Source organism: Phascolarctos cinereus, unplaced genomic scaffold (assembly GCF_003287225.1).
Source record: "Phascolarctos cinereus isolate Bilbo 61053 unplaced genomic scaffold, phaCin_HiC Scaffold_5;HRSCAF=322, whole genome shotgun sequence".
NCBI classification, from domain to species: domain Eukaryota; kingdom Metazoa; phylum Chordata; class Mammalia; order Diprotodontia; family Phascolarctidae; genus Phascolarctos; species Phascolarctos cinereus.
The window spans coordinates 305,491,060-305,510,773 of record NW_027555958.1 but is presented as its reverse complement, the minus strand read 5'-3'; the positions used below and the strand labels follow the sequence as shown (position 1 = coordinate 305,510,773).

The 19,714-nt window shown below is 41.0% G+C and overlaps 1 protein-coding gene across 1 annotated transcript; it reads left to right on the top strand.

Moving 5' to 3' along the window:
- Nucleotides 1-7,989: 7,989 nt before the first annotated feature.
- Nucleotides 7,990-19,712, top strand: LRRC59 (leucine rich repeat containing 59). Its single transcript, XM_020972567.2, has 7 exons — nucleotides 7,990-8,439; nucleotides 9,875-9,934; nucleotides 14,141-14,299; nucleotides 14,525-14,629; nucleotides 16,771-16,843; nucleotides 18,618-18,794; nucleotides 19,309-19,712. Exons 1-7 carry the CDS (start codon nucleotides 8,335-8,337, stop codon nucleotides 19,551-19,553), a joined length of 924 nt encoding a protein of 307 aa, XP_020828226.1. The 5' UTR covers nucleotides 7,990-8,334; the 3' UTR covers nucleotides 19,554-19,712.
- Nucleotides 19,713-19,714: the final 2 nt, after the last annotated feature.

Below are 19,714 nucleotides of genomic sequence, written 5' to 3'. Positions count from 1 at the left end.
ATAGCACTGCAGGGGATGGTTACATGAAGTATTATAAAACTAAGATTCTAAAGTCTACTAGACTCCTAATCATAAGACTAGGAATAAATTATACTTTCATATCTTAGGACTGCCCATGTAATTGATCTTAACAGTTACACAGTATGTGTGTGTAACTATTCATCTAAGGACTCAGAAATTTCTAGTTTCAAAATTATGACTTAAACATTCCACATCACAGCATTCATAGTTTCCCCCTTAGCTCATGTGCACAAGTACAACAGTGTTCTGATTTAAAAAAACAAAGACAAAAACAGGTAGATGGTTTATATCTAGCCCAGAATACAGCTATGCTACTGTGGGCCTATTTTTCCTTAGATATGGCTAATGTGGAAATTTGTTTTGCGTGATTATTTATGTCTGGAACAGGTATTTTTCTTGCTTTCTCATGGTGAGGATGAGGGAAAAGTGGAAGGGAGAGAATCTGGGTCTGAAAATAAGATTGAATTTTTTTTCCTGGTGATAACTTTTATAGTTTAAAAATTAAAAAATAATTTAGAATCTCACATCTATACTGGGACAATGGTAAGAATATAAAATCTTGCAAAAATAGAAAAACTTTCTAAAATTTTTATTTAATTAATTTATTTGTAGTTTTCAACATTCACTTCCATAAGCGTTTGAGTTTTAAATTTTCTCCCTCTCCCTCTTTTCCTCCCTCCCCAAGACAGTATGCAATCAGATATAGACTCTACATATACATTCCTATTAAACAAAATATAAAAACTTTTTTAAAAAATTACATATATCCAGGCATAGCCTAAAAAGGAAAGAAAAGTACTAAAATAACAAAGTATGACCTAGATAATTAGACATGAAATATAGTTCAAATTTCACAGAAAGGAAACCACATCACATATGACATCTACATTGATATCCAATAAGTTTAGTTTTGATTAAAATGGAATTTTTTAAAAATAAAAAATCAAAGAAGTTAAAAAAGAGAAAAAAATTCATGTACACATGCAGACCTGTGTTTTTTTTTCCCTTTCCCCATATTCTCACTCAGTGCCACCACTGTTTCATGGAAAGTCAAGGCTGTGTGCTTTTTTTATACACATTCCAAAAGTCTCATGAACCTGGCGTTGTTTAGCTTTGGCTTTTCGGCAGGCTGTACTCACATTCTCGCAAGTTTTTCTTTGCAAACAGGAGTGTAAACTTCCAAAGCTTACAGGGACACTCAGAGCACACTGAAGAACTGTTAGCTCAGGGACGAGTATGTGAAACACTTTACCAAAATAAAATTTACCCAGTCAGATGAATGGCTCATATGAGGAGGTGAATTTTAACAGCTTCCAAGAGTAAACCACAAAAAATGAAATTAGGCAGAAGAGACAAATATATGGAAGGGTGATGAACAGAAGAAAAGGTCAGGAAAGAGAAAAGACATATGTATACACAGATAGGAGATTGGAAGCAGGGTTAGAAAAGAACATGTTATATATTATTAAATATTTTAAAATGAAAACAAGCAACATGCCATACAGATTCGCAATTTCGTGCATAGTCTTTTTCTGATCTACTTGGTGTAGACAGCCCCTCTCCCAGGGCCAGGCAGGCTACATCTTCCCCTCAGGGTTCCAGGTACCCAAGGGGCTTGGGAGGTATCTTTTTTTTAAACTACTACCATTGGCTTGAGCCCTGCCTCCCTACCTAATTCCCTTATTGTTAGCTGCCAGTGACTAGACCCCAAGTGCCATCTAACTATTTAACATCAATTAGCTTTTGCAAATGGATATTTAGTTCAAAATTATACTAAGTACCAATGCACATTTTCCCCAAGTATCTCAAGGACACCCATACTCTACATAACATTGGTCCCATCTATTCACACCCAGCCTCTCTGCTGGATGAGTCCTTGTCTCTGGGTTCCTCTGGCTTAGATCCAGAAAGTCATTCTTGAAGGTCATTCTTTGCTCCTTGAGGGAATAATTGATCCTGCCAAATCCAGATGCTGGAAACATTAGGAAGTCAAGGCACCCTATTGAGCTCTAGAAACTCATGAGATGGAAGGAGTCCAGCTCCTTCACCTAGAATGGAAAGAAACAAACATAGAAACCAAGGGCCAAGCCCTTTCACAGGACCACATGGCCTTACAGGAGAGGAGGCCACCAGGCTTCTTTCTCCGTTTACAACCTTGTCTCTCCCTGGACAATCTGAGCCAAGGAGTGACCAAGCTCCCCCAAGAACACAGATGAAGAAAATGACCCAAAGGCAGAGGCTGGAAGGCCTTTTCCAATATTTCTGCAGCCAGAGATCCTTGTCTTTATTATGAGGTTAGTCAAATAGAACCAGCTACAGATTATCAATGCCTGCTCCACGGTCTCCTCAGGTCATTTTCATGACTCTCCTGCCCAATCAGGCTCTGTCCATAGGCAACTTCTCTAAGTGGGGAGATACCATCCCACGTGCTAGGTGCTCATTACATTTGTATGTGCACATACTAATCTCACTTTGTATTTGTTAAGTTTAGAATTTTTTTTTAAGGCAGTCGGGGTTAAGTGACCTGCGCAGGATGACATAGATAATCAGTGTCAAGTGTTTGCTCTGAGGCCACATTTGAACTCAGGTCCTCCTGACTTCGGGGCGGTGTTCTATCCACTGCGCCACCTAGCTGCCCCTAGAATTTTTAAAACAGTGAAAAACAGAAGCAGGAGCAGTAACTTTAAAAAGTTTATTAAAAAAAAAAGAACATTTTCATATGCACAGCAGAACTAAAAACACATACACACAACTATATACAAAACCATGAATCTCCATTTCGTGCTGCCTGGTTGTAAGTAACAATACATTCCCCACATTAGGGGTAAGTAGGTCAATCAATTAATCAATAAACATTTATTAAGTACTTACTATGTGCCAGGCACTGTACTAAGTACTGAGGACACAAAAAGAATCAAAAGATAATCCCTACCTTCAAAGAGTTTATAATTTAATTGGGGAGATAACCTTTAAGGAAATATGTACAAAGTAAACCACATACAGGACAAAGAGGAGATAATTAACACAGAAAAGACACTGGAATTAATAGGGATTGGGGAAGACTTCCTGTAAAAGGTAAGATTTTAATGGGGAAAGTGAGGCAGTGGATAGCAGTGCTGGCCTAGGAGTCAGGAAAACCCACGTTCAAATCCAGCCTCAGGTACTGAATGGATAATTAATTTATGAAATTATGAAATGGGGCAGGCATGTTCTGTTTTTTGGGTACTTGCCAAGAAAGATAATGTTGACAGAGAAGTTGCAGAAGACAGATATAGAGACAAACAGGTACAGAAAGAAGGAAGACAACTGGAGAAAGGGTTACAGAAGCAGATAGCCTGCCAGGGAGATAGGGTGGAGAAGGCAGGCAGGCAGCATGAGAAGGGGAGGGGAGGGGGAGGGGCACAGATAATCACTCATGTAACCATGGATTAGAGTTGGGGGCAATAAAGTTGGCAGCATGGATCTGATGGAGGTGGATGAGAGTCTGGGGGCAAGAGTTTGAGGTCTCATTCTGCAGGGTTTTGGGGAGAGGTGACTAACTCTAAACAGTGCCACCTTAGTTCATTAACATATCCAAATTGTCTCAGAGTTGTCAGTAAAATTTTAAGTTAACATGTCCATACATCACAAAATTACCAACACCGTTTGGTGTTTTGCTGGTCTTACTGCGGATGTCTGGAACTTGTCCGAGATGCACATGTCACACCACCAAAAGGTACTGACATCAAAGACTTTGGCTCCCCTTGATTCAGCACATATGACCAGCACATGATTTTTGGTTAATAGATGATAGGATTTGTGAATTGTGCTCCTTTGATCTTTGGGACAGTTTGTATGTGACTCCTGGGTTGACCTTTGCAATCTTACTATCTGCTACTGCCACTTCATGCTGACTACTTACAGAAAGGATTGGGGTGAGGGGGACCAGAACAATATGCAATTTTAGCACAGATACTTACTAGCCATGTGACCCTGGGCAAGTCATTTAACTGCCATCTGCCTCAGTTTCCTCATGTGTAAAATGGAGGTAATAAAGTGCCCACCTCCCAGGGTGGTTGTAAGGCCAAAATAATAGTGGTAAAGCATTTTTCAAACTTTAAAGCACTACATAAATGCTAGCAACTACTATTACTACTACTGCCACCACCACTACCACCACCACCACCAGCACCACTGCCACCACCACTCCTTCTACTACCTCCACCACCACCACTACCACCACTACTATCACTACTTTCAAAACTGTCCCACATGGCTTTGCTTCCTTCTGAAGCTCCTTCTGTTCTCTTTTTTGCAATTAAAATGTTTCAATGATCCTTTTTTTTTCAATATTTTTAACCTCTCCTATCCTCCCCAACCCCTAACTAACACCCCCCCACACACACACACAAGATGAGGAGGGGAGGATTTTGGAACAACTAAACATAAGCAAAAAGGAATCCACACAGGGGCCATGTACCCAAAATGTTTATCTCTTTGTTCATCTGGTGTCCATCACCTCTGTGAGGAGGTGGCTGACATGCTCCATCATGGTCCTGGAGACATGTCTGGTCATTGCATTGATCAGAATTCGTATGTCTTTCAAAGTAGTTTTTCTGTACAATGCTGTTGTTCTTGTAGAAACAGCTCCCCTCGTTCTGTTTATTTCACTATGGGTTGGTCTATACCACCCAGCATTATCTTTTTTCCTCACTTTTATCATTTCTTATGGCACAAAAATATTGTTACACTCACACACCACAATTTGTTCAGCCATTCCCTAACTGATGGGTAGCCCCACCCTCCTCCCAGACTCTAGTTCTTTGCCTTTCTTTTTTCCTTTTAATCTCCCCGTTCAGGATCAGGAACATTATTTTCCTGATACTATTTTTTCCCTTCTATTATCTTCCCTCTTTCCCCTATTCTCTCATTCTTCCTTGTTTGGCTATTTAGTCTGGTATATTTCTACACCAAATGATTTGGAGGGGAGTGTGTGTTAAATCATTCTTTGTCCATTTCTGGCATTTATTCTCCTTTCCCTTTCCCTTCTTAAAACCCTCAGAACAGAACTAACCACTTCTTCTGTTTTTCTTCCTTAATTCCTTCAATTTTCTTTGAAGAATGTCCTGAAGGGCTGTTTCCTCATAGGGAAGTGAGCACTGCTTCATCATATAGATCCTTCTAATTGCTCATATAAATTTGCTTTTTTAGGTTTCTCTTTACTCTTGTGTTTGCATTGATAAGTTCCTACTCAGTTCCGGTCTTTTCATCAGAAATGCTTGAAAATCCTCTATTCCCTTAAAGATCCATTATCTTATTTCTCCCCACCCTCTCTTCTCCCTTACCCTCCCTTAGATTCACATTCAGATGTGCAAGGCAAGTTATTTTTCATTGTAAAAATATACCACTTGCTTTTTGAAATGTATTCCAAGTCTCCTCTCATTTCTAGTAAAAGCTGCCAGGTTTGGGGGTAATCCTGACTGTGGTTCCTTGGTACTTGAACTGTTTCCTTCTGGATGTTTATAACATTTTTTTTCCTTTAATATGAAAGCTCTGGATTTTGGCTATGATATTTCCGGAACTTTTCCTTTAGTTTTTTTTTCTTTTTCCAAAAGGTGCTCAGTAGACTCTATCTTTATTTTATAAATTTGAGTAACTAACTTTCTTTTGTGATTTCTTGAAAAATGATATTCAGGGTTTTGGGGTTTTTTTGGTTTTTGTTAATTATAATTTTCAGGGAGTGCAATGATCCTTAAATGATCTCTCCTCGTCCTATTTTCCAGGTCAGCTGTTCTTGATATAAAACAATTTATATTTTCTTCCAATTTTCAATCTTTTTATCATGTTCTAATATTTCTTGTTGTCTTATGGAGTCATTGATTTCTGCGGTCTATTCTAGTTTTTAGGTAGTAAGCTTTACCGCTTTCTAAGCTGTCATATTTTTTATATATTCTCTTTCTAACTCTTTCCTCCTATGCTCTTATTTATTTTGTACCTTTTGCTTCATTTCTTCTAGTTGGCCATGTACTCCTTGTGGAAAATCTCCCTTTTTATTTGAGTCTCTGCTTGCAATTACAATGGAGTTACTCTCCACTTTTAGGGGAATCTTTAGATTTGTAATGATTTTTGATACTGGTTGGATCTTCTTTGATTTACTCAACCTCTTTGCAGGCTCATCTTCCCTATCATGTCCTCTACCTATGTGAAAACTCCATTGGTGGGGAATTGAGCCAACGGCACAAAGACCACGCACTTCCCAAACTCCTTACGGGTCCCAGAGGGGGACAGGTGAAATGTCACACACTTGGCCTTCGGGCAGTGGGCCAGGATAAACACCGCTATACTTCTAAATCTATTTTCCACACAGCTCCCAAAGTAGATTTTCTTAAGCGTGGAGCCTTGCTCAGTAAACTCCAGTGGCTTCTCATTGTCCTTACAATAAAATACAAGCTACTTTGCTTGGCTCTTACAGTCTTGGCAACGTGGGCCTATCTTTTCAGTCTCGTTGTACATGACTCTTCTTCCTGCTTTCTGTTGTCCAGACAAACTGACCTTTTTGCTGTTTCTCACACAGGCCACTCAATCTCTCATCTCTGTTGCCTTTGCACTGGCTGACCTGTCTGACCAGAACTACTTCCTCCTCACCTCTACCTTCTAGGGTCCCTGATTTCATCCATGACCCAGCCTTGTAGAATTCCTTACTACAGCAGCAGCTAGATGACATGGGGGTTTTGCACCTGTAAGACTGGAAGGCTGATGGTGCCTTCACCAGAAATAGGGAAATTTGGAAGAAGGGGACTACCTCAGTTTTCTCATTTGTAAAATAGGGATAATAATACTTATACAACCTACTTCAGAGGTGGTGGTAGTGATTATTGATCTGTGTGAAGAAGAGTGAGGACAGTATCTTTAAACCAGAGAAAAAGGTTTCAAAGAGCAATGATTTGAATTGTGCATGCCTCCCACTAGGCAGCAAGGTGCTGTCAAATGGATAAAAATCTGACTGAAGAAACTGAGTCCAAGTGCTCCCTCTGTGTGACACTTACTGTGTGACCTTGGACAAGTCACCTAACCTCTTAGCTCTCTGAGCAACCCCATAGGAAGGTGACACCCAGTATTAGTAGAGAGAGTTTCCAACAACAACAACAATAGCCAGCATTTATACGGCATTTGAAAGTTTGCAAAGTTCTTTATAAATATTACCTCATTTTAGAGAAGGGGAATGGGAAGGGAATAAGCATTTATATAGCATCTACTGTGTTCTGGATGCTTTACAAATATTGTATCATTTAATCCTCACTCTGCGAGGTAGGTGCTATTTTTATCCTCATTTTGTAGAAGAATAAACTGAGGCAGACAGAGGTTAAGTGACTTGCCCAGGGTACCACAGCAGGTAAGTATCTAAAAATTTGGACTTCAGATTAGGTTTTCCTGAGCCACCAAGTTGCCTGATCAATGATGCCTCAGGTCTACCCCCCCCCCCACATCCATATGTATACAGTATATATAGTGGATCTGATATATGGTATATACTTATATGTGTAGCTAAATATTGTGCAAAGGTGTGAATGTATGTGTACATATAGATCTATGATTTCAGTTGTGTTTATAAATGTATGTATGTATGTGTACGTATGTGTGTGCATGTGGAATTCTATCTACGTGTACAGCTATAGACATGTTACAGTCTCCTTCCTGAAATACGTCGAGAACAGGAACAGTTTCATTTTTGTACTTTTATCCCCAGTGCCTACTACAGTACCTGGCACACAGAAGGCGCTTAATAAATGCTGGCCGATTGACTAGAACTTCCAAGCACGGTTCCGGGTCTAACACCGTTGCAGAACCTCCAATCCTCTTGCTTGGGGCACAGACTGCTTTCCACTTGTGCCCCCCCGGGAGCCTCCAAAGCACTAGGGGGCGGCGGGGCGCTCACTCGCGCATGCGCGAGTCTCTCTGGCCCCACCCGAGGGGCCTCGGTGTCTCCCGGAGGGAAGACGTGGACACGGAAGTGGCTGGCGGCGGCTGTGACGGAGGCGGGAACGGGGTCGCGGGCTACGGTGGCTGGCTACGGCATCCTGGACGGAAGGTGGCGGTGGCAGTGCCGGGCCGACGGGTACGAGGAAGGGCGGGGCGCGGCGGTGTACGGGCTTCAGGCGTCTGAGGCTCTGCTTGGCAAACGGATCCCCGTCCGTTAAGAACGGCCGTCGCCCAGAGCTGCGCGGAGCTTTGCCGAGCGCCCGGGCGCGTGCCCGCCGCCGGAAGCCGCCCCCACCCCCCGCCGAGCCCTCGCGCGCCCCCACCGTCCCCCCAATCCCCACACCTCCCGGAGCCATGGCCAAGAGTGGAGGCAAGGGGGCCAGCCTGCGCGACAAGCTGGACGGCAACGAGCTGGACCTGAGCCTCGGCGACCTCACCGAGGTGCCGGTCAAGGAGCTGGTCAGTGTGGGCGCCGCCCCGGGCCGGAGCGGGAGCGGGGGTCTGGGAACCGGGTCCCCGGGACTGGACACGTGTCATTCCTGGGGGGGATGCATCCCCCCTGGCTGGTGCCGCGGAGGCCCCGCTTCCTGGCCCAGCTCGGCGTTTTGGGCAATGCCCCTTCGCCACTCCAGGCCTCAGTTTCCTTCTCTGTAAAATGAGGGGCTGAGACGCGATGGTATTCTCGGGCTCTGACCTTACCAGATGGATCTGAGACGGAAGAGGAGGGAGGTCCTGCTGTCTCTTTCTAGGCCCTAGAGAAGTAGGCCTTTCTAGGGACCTGGGTGTGGCTGAGACTTAGTGACATTTGGGAATTCTGCAATCCCAGCTGCTAGAAGTAGCCTGCAGGCATTACTTGGGCTGGAAAAAGTTGGGCTGCACTGGTTGATATGTCTGACCTTTGTTTGCTCGAACATATGGGAAGTGTATTGAATCCTAGAATGTTAGGACAGGAAGAGACCTTGGGGACCGGGCTGTTTATTTTTGCAGATGAGGATTTCGAAGCCCCAAGAGGGGCAGTGGCTTGCCCAAAGGTTGGGATGCACACATTGGGGAAGTAGTATTCTACCTAAAAGATCTGGGTTCAAATGTTGGCTCTGCCACTTGTTAACATTATGATCTTGGGCAAGCCACTTTCCATTTCTGGGCATCATTTTCCTCATCTGAAGACTGAGAGGATTAAGACTAGATAGATGATCCCCAGAGAGCCTTCTAGCTGCAATATTCCTCAATTCTTTGGTTCCTATTAGGAATAGAATGTCATCAATTGAATGTCTTATCTCTTGGTCTTATTCTCATTTCAACCCAAAACTGGGTGGAGTAGGGTTTGTTGTGGGTTAGCGCTACAAATCGGGCAGGAGTTTTTAATGCCAATTGGATATATTTCAGGGGGATCATAAACTTGGATGGAAAAAATATATATTTTCATTAACTTTTAATGGAAATTTAGTATTTCCTTCCATTCTGAATTTTGGAAAACAAACAAAAAACAGCTTTATTCTGAGAAGTGGTCCATAGGCTTCATCTGATTGCCAGAGGGGTCTGGGTAAAGAAAAAAGTTAAAAATCTCTGCCCTAGCCAGAAGAAGGGATGATTCTGAAGACTTTTAAGATGTCTCTAGCATTGTTTGGAAGTCCTCAATTCTGTTCTGGTATCCAAGTTTTCCTTCGCTGCATGCCACACTTTGTTCTTTCTGTATTTCCATAGGTAACTGATGACTGGCCTCAGTTTTTGCTCTCCTTTTTGAGCTCTCTCAGCATTTTATTCTTGTTTTGTGCTTTTTAATCTATCCTAACTCTCCTCCTCTGGAAAGATACTCCATTGGCAAATAGATGCCACCAAGTATAATAGTCTCTGGCAATATGGATTTTACAAATTTCCTCTGCTCCTTTCCTAGGCTGCTCTCCCAAAGGCCACAGTACTGGATCTGTCCTGCAACAAACTGACTTCGTTACCGGTAAGATCAACAAAGGACTTTGGTTCTCTTTGGAGTACCTGGGGGGATGCCTTGCTCCAGGCTGGGGGATGTACCATGAACACGAATCCCTGGGAGAGTCAGTAGCTCTAATCAAATATATGGAGGCTAGTAGTTGGTTTTAGGAGGAGGGTCTTAATTTAAAATTATTTTATTGAATATTTATAATGTGTAAGACCCTATGATATATGCTGTGGGAGATAACAAAATATATCTATCTTCATAGAAATTAAAGTCTAGTGGGGGAAATAAGATAACATACAAATTAATCAAGTTGATAATACAAGTATAATCAGAAAAATATATAGTGCTGTGGAAGCTTAGGGAAAGGAGAAATTACTTCTAGCTTGGGTGATGTGGATTGAATGAATGAATAAAGCATTTATTAAGTGCTTACTATATGTAAAACACTGTGTTAAGGCTGGGGACACAGAATAATCAAACTTCTACTCTGAAGAAGCTCACATTCTAAAGGGGAAGATACATGGAAGGTTTTAGCTGCTAATTGAATGAAAAAGTCCCATGGTCCTTAGGGTGCAGTGGTAAAGCAGATAGTAATGCCTCTTTAATGTCATTTCCACTGATAAAATCATTTTGAGGATTGAGGAAGGCTTCATCGAGGAGGTGGAATTTGCATTAGGTCATGCATGGTGGCCAGGTGGAAGTTGGGGGAAATGATACTTCAGGTAGAGTAAACAGCACATGCATAAAAAGCAAGGGGTCTTAGGCCATGTTTAGGGGAAAGAGAGTAGTGTAGTTTTGCTGATGTGGAGTGTATGTATACCTGTATGTGTAGTAGGTATGTATGTGTGAAGAGGAATCTCAAAAGAGCTCAGTATGCATGTATTTATCCCTGGCAGTAGGAGCTGACAGTGTAAGAGTAGAGGCAGTGGGGCCAGCAGAGGGTATTTTTCTAGATGATTTAGGTCATCAAAGCTACCAGTTTGAGAATGGGAACAGATAACTAGTTCCTCTTCTGGGCAGATCCAGCAGAAACCACGAGTCAAAGCCATTCTTGGGAATGGGGTGAGAAACCAAGAGAAGCAATAGGGGTGTGAAGTCATGAAAGCTAAGAAACATACTTAAAAAGGAAGTTTGGGTCAGCAGGTCAAAAGCAGCCATATCTTAAAATGCCAAAGTGGAAACTGTCAGAAGCATGGTGCTAGACATCTACTATGCTTGAATAGCCATATTTGGAAGGTTCTGGGCAGTAAGTGTAGGTTGTAAAAGGGCTTAATGTGGGGACTCTGGGAAGAAAAGTTGGGCACAAATCAGAGGGTATTGAAAGCTAGGGGGAGTTTTGATGTTGTACAATAGCCACTGAGGACTTTTGAGTAGGAATTGTTTTATAACTAACACTTTGCTCTTTTTTTGAAGATTAACCTGTTATCCTTGTAAAGGGAGTAGTGTGTTGAAATAGAGAAGCCAGTTAGGGTACTGAAGTAATTATCACACCTGAACCAGTGATGGCCATGGTAATGGATGGACAAATGAGATCTTGTGGAGGTAAAACCAACAGGATTCTGTGTTTACAGGTGGCAAGTAAAGGAGGAAAGAGTCAAAGGTGACAGATTTTTAGTCTTCAGAGATGGTGGTGCCATAACAAACAGTGAAGTCATGAAGAGAAGCAGGTTCTGCAGGGAAATTGATGAATTTGAGAACCAGAGAGCCTTATCATAGAATGGCTTAGGCTGTTTGGTTTTTTTTTTGGTGGCATTAAGACTCAGGGATATGAGATTGAGTGGATAAAGCTCCAGATTAGGAGATAAAAACCTGGGGTTTAGTCCTTGCTTTATCTACAGCGTGGGCAAGTCACTCATTCTCTTTTTGCCTCAGATTATCCCTTGCAAAGTGAGGAAAATATTTCATGCCTCACATCACTGAGGAGAATGGAAACAATTTTGTGAATCGCTTTGAGTTCCTAGGAAGAAGGGTATTTTAGGAACAACATGCTTCCTTGGTGGGGACAGGAAAGGATTATTGGGCCTTGGACTCATCTCTGTGGCCACTAGCTCATCAGCTGCCCAAGTAAGAAACTATAATTTGAGACTAACCACTTTTTGTCATCACATCCAGTCTGTTACCAATTATTGTTGCTTTGTCCTTCACAGCTCCTCCCAAATCTGCCATTTACCTTCCATCCCTATAAGTGCTAGCTTGTCAGGTTCTGGTCATCTCTTATCTGGTTAATTGCCAGATTCATCATCATTTAGCAATGACCTGGTTGTTGACTTAAAAAAAAAAAGAATAAACATTTATTAAACATCTTCAGCATACTTACCCCTGTATTAGCCTTATTCTAGGTGGGGAAAGAGGAGGGGGAAGACATAAAAAAAAAGACATGGTTCTTGTCTTCAGAGCATACTCTAGCTAGGTTGGAAGAGAGGACGTACATGTAAAACTACAGTAGAACAGAACAAGACAGGGTCAGGAAATGAGCTAAAATGGTAAAATTCAGTGTTGGTGGGGCTACAGGTGGTACAGTAGAGTGTCACAAATTTTTTTGGTGATTAGGCTGACAGTATACAGCAGAATTACAACACTGATCATTCACCTTTGAACCAGTGATTCCACTGTTTTAGTTTTATCCTAAATATACATTGAAAAGTCAAAAAAGACCTATTTGTACAAAAATACAGTAGTTTTATTGGTGGTAGTCAAAAAATATATACAATTGGAGAATAGCTGAACATCTACAGTCTACTGTTAATTTTATGGCCAAAGCTGGCTCCCCCTTACTTCCTCACTTTGTCTGACAGACCTTTCTCAAGACCTCATGATAACTGCTCATTGTATCATAGGTCAGGATAATCAGCAGATGGCAGGACTGGAAAGTATTTTAGAAATCAACCTTCTCATTTTACAGAGAAGGGAACTGAAACCCAGTCCCTTAAACATGTGGGAAATGACACTGTGCAGAGTTAAAAGTAGAAATAAATGTTTGTAAGCGGTGAAAAGGACACCAAAAGTATTGATTGTGCCTTGGGAGAAAATTCAGATTGGGAGAGTAGGATGATAATAAATGAAATCATTTCAGGTTTTCCTTTGAGCCTTTTACCGGGTGGCAGGCTATATATACCTTCCCACCCCCACCCCCACCTCGCAACTCTACTCAGATTTGTAATTTGCTACTACCTGAGTACATATCCTGTGCTTAGATTTCCCTTAAACTAAAATTTGTCAGAATTTATTCTTGAAGAATCCATCTTTCATGAACACTTTCCTGATTCTCACCACCTTCCTCAAATTGGCTGTGCTCCCTCATCTGAACCTCTTTATGTCATTTTACTTAAACCTTTCTTATGGTACTTAGCATATTCTGCTTTAAACTATAGTTATTAACATACTTGAGGGCAGAGATTATTTTTAAAAAATTTTATAATAGGAACTCAATCAGCAGCAACTATGAACATCAGTATATAAAATTTTTAAAGAGTATATATTAAATTTAACACTAGGAACAAAATTGCCTTTTTTGTGTCCCTTTCTGAATTTTCTATGTACTTTTTTAAATGTTTTATTGATGCTCTGTTTTTTGGCACGTCATTCACAGCTCACTAACTTAGAGGTTTGGGTTTTGCTTATCTTTTGTATGCCTTGCCCTGCCTCTCGCACAGTAGGTCTTCAGTATTTGATTATTTGAGTTGAATTAATGAAGCTTTTGAAATTCTACCTCTTCAGGAAGCAGTTCTGAGCTCCTCTTCCTCCTCTGCATGTGTAGCTCTCTTGCCACTGTCTTCCTTGTTTAGTACCTGTTTGGTTATCTATGCTCTTGATTGTAAATGCCTAGAGAAAGAGCAAGGGATAGTGTCTGATGTGCCATTCAAATAATAACAACAGACAGTTTTATAAAGAATTTATTTGATGTTCACAACATCCCTATGAAATAGACAGTGGAATTTGAATTCTTATTTTACACATGTGTAGAAAGAGTCCTGGAGAAAGGTTAGGTTACTTGCTCAGGGTTACACAGATAATGGTTGTCAGGGACCAGATTTGAACCCAAATTTCTCCCAACTCCATGTTCATGTTTCTTTCCATTATACTGTTTTACTTTTAATGATGATGATGTGGCCTTTGTTGACAGTATGTGCAAGGGTTTGACTAGGTCTACCTGTCATCAAAGTCTTAAGTGTTCTTCTAAATGCTTGTGGAATGAAATAGAATTCTTTTTGGTTTGGGTTCTAGTCTGATTTTTGTGGATTAACACACCTGGTGAAACTGGACTTGAGTAAAAATCGCCTGCAGCAGCTGCCTGCTGACTTTGGCCGTCTGGTCAACCTACAACACCTGGACCTCCTCAACAATAGGCTTGTCACCCTGCCTGTCAGCTTTGCTCAGCTTAAGGTAACAATTCTCCATAAGGCCAAACACTGGCAAACATGTCTTGCATACTAGTGTGTTATCTCTGAAAAGGTTTATGGTACAGTCTCATCTCCACTGAAGGGGGAATTACTTCACCTGACTGCTTCAGTCAGTTAGAATCTAAATTGTTTTCTACCTCTTTATGTTGATTTACTTTGGATGAACATGTTTGTGAATTTTTGCTTAAACTGTTTGTCTCCTCTTTAGAACCTGAAATGGCTGGATCTGAAGGATAACCCTCTAGATCCTGTCCTGGCCAAAGTAGCTGGTGATTGCTTGGATGAGAAGCAGTGTAAGCAGAGCGCTATCAGAGTAAGGATATGGCCCCTGTGTTTAATCCTTATATGTTCCTTGTTCGTGTACTCCCATGGTATTGATACCTTCTTGTTTTTCTCTTAAAGCTTTTTTGTTGACTAAAGGAATGTGTCAACCATAACATATCTTCGATGAAATTTATATAGCACTTTGTAAGCCTTAAAGCAAAATATCAATGTTAGCTATTATTTTAATTATACTGGGTATATCAGGAGATAACATGTCCTGCCTTTACTAATATGAGAAATTAAAAAAACCACCACCATGACTATCTTCCTGTCAACACTTTCTTTGATCACTAGACAAGGTCATCATCATAGGATCAAGGCACTGTGGGCTTCTCATCTCTAAAACTGTAGTCGCTGTACTAGATTTCTGCTTCACTGGCTGGATAGACTATTGTGGTCCACACCATTTATCCAATTTCTTAATGGTGTAGTAGGGAAATATCTACCAATCAGTGTTAATTGAGCCTACATTTCATAGTGATGGTTTAAGTATTGTCTGTTTTCATTGCATCTGGGGCCATTTCTAGTTGTCCTGATCTATATCTTGCCACTGGACCCTGATGGCTCCAGAGGAGAAAGTGAGACTGGTGACTTTGTACAGCCTTCCCTCACTTAAATCCAATTCACTTGGATGTCATGGCATCCCCTTCCTAATGTCATGGCCCTTTTCCAGAATGAAAGACAAACAACCACAAACAAATTTCATCATTTCTGACCATTATCTTTGTGAATTTCTGTGCTGTGGTCATGGTAGCTGCTAAGTCTTTTAAATAGCTGATATCTTTTAAAATAAGATATTTTTGTTTCTCTTGGTATTAAATATGTAGTTTTGAATAATTAATTCCAGTAAGTGATTGCTATAGTGGACTATAAAAGGGACTTTTCATATCTCCCACTTCCTTCTCTAAATGGTACATATCTTAAGAGTAGGAACTGAGGGGATGGTCATAAGTTTAACACCTAAAGTCTAGAGTCCCATAGAATTTGAACTTGGGCCAACTTCCAGTAATGTGCTTGGCTTTTTTCCAGATCTGCCTGTGAAACAAACACCTGTTGTTTGAATAGCCTGTTCATGCATTGGGCTGTATTTCCCTCCCAAAAGGTTTCAGACGTATTTGAGCATAGTGAGTTTCAGTTCTGTGTCCTTTAGCTTAGTATTCTGAAAACTCTTTGGCCCCTGGAACTTGCAAACTGATTTGAAGGGGTTACTTGACTGTGCCTGACCTTCTCTGCCTGTTTTTACTTGTGTATTGCTAGAGGATGGTGATGTCAGGACCCTGAATTATTAGAAACGCATTTCTGGGTGAGGAGTGAAATGGAGTTGTATTTAAAAGGAACACCTCCTTTGGCCTTGTAGATCTCCTGGCTTTTTTCATACTATTTTAAATAATTAATCAAACATCTTGTCTAGCCCTGTTTGATTAGGATGCAAGACAGGTGTTAAGTTTTCTATACGCTCTCAAATGCCTGAATGGTGTAAAGGAATCCAGAACTTTGAATATGCTACTTGTCCATTCATAGGGCTCAGTTATTTTCAGCTAGTATGTTAGTAGTAAGAATTGGTGTTCTTTTGTGGTAGCAAAAAATTGGAAACAAAAGTGCTTATCATTTGTTGGATAATGGATAAACAGATTGTGGCATGAGAATGTAAGGAAGTATTGTGTGCCATTAGAAATAACAAATATGGGGGCAACTGTGGCACAGTGGATAGAGCACCGACCTTGGACTCAGAAGGACCTGAGTTCATATCCAGCCTCAGACACTTGACATTTACTAGTTGTGTGACCCTGGCAAGTTACTTAACCCTGATTGCCTTGCCAAAAACAAACAGAAATAAATGTATATAAACAAATATGAATTCAGAGAAGTGGGGGGCTTGAAGTAAGAACCAGGAAAACAGTATATACAAGGACTGTATGACAGTGCAAATAGAACAAATGAAACTTGACACTTTGTAATTATAGTGTAATTGTAAAGGCCCAAAGAAAGAGTTGAGAAAATGTACTTCTTACCCTTCATCAAAGGGGTGGGAGACCATACTCTATCTCAGACACGGTGAGTGTGTCGGTTTGGTTTTGCCAAACTGCTTTTTTCACCTGTAAGATGACAGTACTGACTCTTTTTTCGAAGGTACTGCAGCACATGAAAGTTGTTCAGGCTGATCAAGAGCGAGAGAAACAAAGGCGGCTGGAGGTTGAGCGAGGTAAGTACCCATTATTTTTTACTGAAAAAAAATTATTAAATGTTTATTATGTACCAGTCAGTATGCTGAGTGCTAGAGATACTATGTGTATGTATGCATGCCATCATGCTTAGATTTTAATAGGGAAGATAGCAACATATATAGAAAGTAGAGACCAGGGAATGGAGTTTTGTTCTGGGAGAGGTGGGAGGTCAGGGGAGAGGCATCAGGATAGTGGCAGCATGCAGATCATAAGAAGGCCTGGTGGATCGGATGTGAAGCTGAGCATGGTTTGGTACCTTGGACTAGTAACCAAATATAGCTGTGTGGGCAGGTTAACTTCCTGAGATTGGGGGTATGGATTCTAAAAATTACTGATTTTAGGAGTCCTTCCAGACTCATCTTCAAGTCAACTTAGTCAATAAATCACACTATCAAAAAGTGTATTTTCTGACTATCAGAAGCTAGAAACCAGCAGAGTGATAAAAGTGGGTGGGTGATTCCTAATCTCATAGAGAATTTTGACAAATGGTCATGGGCTATACATGTTTTAGCAAATAATTATAGGTGTTCCCTGATACAGGGACTTTCTAACTTAACTATTCCTTATGTACAAAGTGCTGCTGTGATGGGGAAAGGCTCTTCTTTATTGGCAGGACCTTCTATTTCTGGGGTGGCAGAGTTTTGGTAGAGACTGAAGATGAGGAAAGGAAGGCCCCGAGGTTGTGACTTGCTCAATAAGCAAATAAACACTATTGTTCCTGCAGGAAAATGTTCTGTATTTCAGGGAGCCAACTTAAATAAAACTTGAACCATGATTGTTTCATGATTTGAGGCTTGTCTGTTTGAAACATTTTGTGTTGATCTAGAGATGTTAATATAGACTGGAACTGTAGCATAAAAGAAGTTATTTAGGGGCAGCTAAGTGGCGCAGTGGGTAGAGTGCTTGGCCCTGAAGTCAGGAGGGACTGAGTTCACATCCAGCCTCAGACTAAACACTTGACACTTATTAGCTGTGTGACCCTGGGCAAGTCACTTAACCCCAACTGCCCCCCCAAAAAAAAGAAAATAAAAAAGTTATTTACTGTCAAATTTAACTGTTTATTAACTTAGCACATCAGAGAATAAAGGACAACACCCATCCACCCTAAATAGGTACAGTTTATTTTCCTAGTCTCGGCAGACTTCATTGTATACTTCTCATTCATTCATCAACTCTGGAAAACTGGAACTCTCTAGATATTCTCTCTCTTTTCACAGCTCTCTTTTTCTTGCTAGTTTTGAAGGCTGTCTAGTCTTCCAGCTTAGATGTTAATTCATTTTCAGTATCTAGACTTTATTTTGCATATACCCCTTCTATACTTTTGATTTCGTTCCTAGGTCATCTGCTGTTTAGAAGTGCCTTGATGAAAATTTAGCAGTAAAGAATTATAACCTGGGAAAGATGGGTGGCAGTCTTTTTATCTGCCTCATGACACAGAGGGAAAGAATACTGAATTTATCCAGTCTTTGCAGTCAGAAAGTATATGTAAGCCTAAAGAAGAAATCTGCTCCCTCTTGGGAAATGAATTGGGATAGGTTTGTGGGGAAGAACAGTGTTTTGATTATAGATTTAGGAGTGAACAGATCTTGACTCATCTGGTCCAGACATCACAATTTACAGATGAGAAAAGGAAGGCCCCAAGGTTGTGACTTGCTCAACAAGCAAACATGAAAATGGCTGAGCTAGAACTTCAAAACCTGCAGTTTCCATTATGGCAGTATCAGGGAAAGTTAATATTTCTTATGCTCCTAGAAATAGAGAAAAAGCGTGAGGCCAAGCAGCGGGCCAAGGAAGCCCAAGAACGAGAAGTGAGAAAGAAGGAAAAAGCAGAGGAGAAGGAACGTCGGAGAAAAGAATATGATGCTGTCAAAGCAGCTAATAAGAAGGAACAAGAGAAAAAACCCAAGAAGGAGACACATCAGCCTGCAAGTATGTTGTCACAACTTTCCAGTAAAAGCGATGGCTTAGAATTGCCTTGTGTGTTCAGTGTTCAGGAATCACAGAGCCTGAAAACTGTTGAGCTGAACTGAAGTTTAGAAACACCATTAAGGGTCTGTGCTTTAGGAAATAACATTTTCTGTATGGTAATCCAGACCAAGATGTCGAGATTCTGAATCGGTCAGCCTCTGACTTGGCATATTGTTAATAGATCATGAGGAGGAACATTCATCATCAAAATTATGTACCTGTTATAGAAACACTTTAGATTCTTTTCTCTTTAAAAAGCCAAAGGGAGGGGAAAGCTGAGTTTTGATCCTTTTGAATATAGTATTGTTCAAGAAACAATCTTAAGCACTTTTCCCTTTTATAACACTGGGTTAGTTACTCATTAGAAAGTGGTATGAATGGACCAGCAGAATGTGATTTGGTACGTTTCTGAGCAGAGTGGGGAGAATCTGTCCACTAAGGTCTTCTTCTCTTTGTCATGCCTTTGTCATTCCAGAGGCCAAGTCTGGTTCCCGTTCTATGAAGTCTCGCCCTCAAAAGCATTCCTGGTCCTGGGCTTTCTTAAAGCTACTGCTGATGGTGCTCCTCAGTGCCACAGGAGTTTTAGTTGCCTGTCAGGTGACAGATCTACAGTGGCAGCCTTTCTGCATCAATGTGAACACCATCTATGAGAATGTCATCCATGGGCTTCGTAGCCATGAAATCCTGCAGCGAGTCTTACAGCCAAATTCTCAGCAATAAGTGTGTTATCAGCATTGGCTGCCTCATTGTCTGTGGAGCCAGGATTCCTATGGAATTGCGTTCTGCCAGACGCTACCTTTTATAGCATTGGACCTACTTGTCACCACCAAATGGCAATCAGTTGGTATCTGAGACACCTGTTTTTATGTCCTAGGAGATCC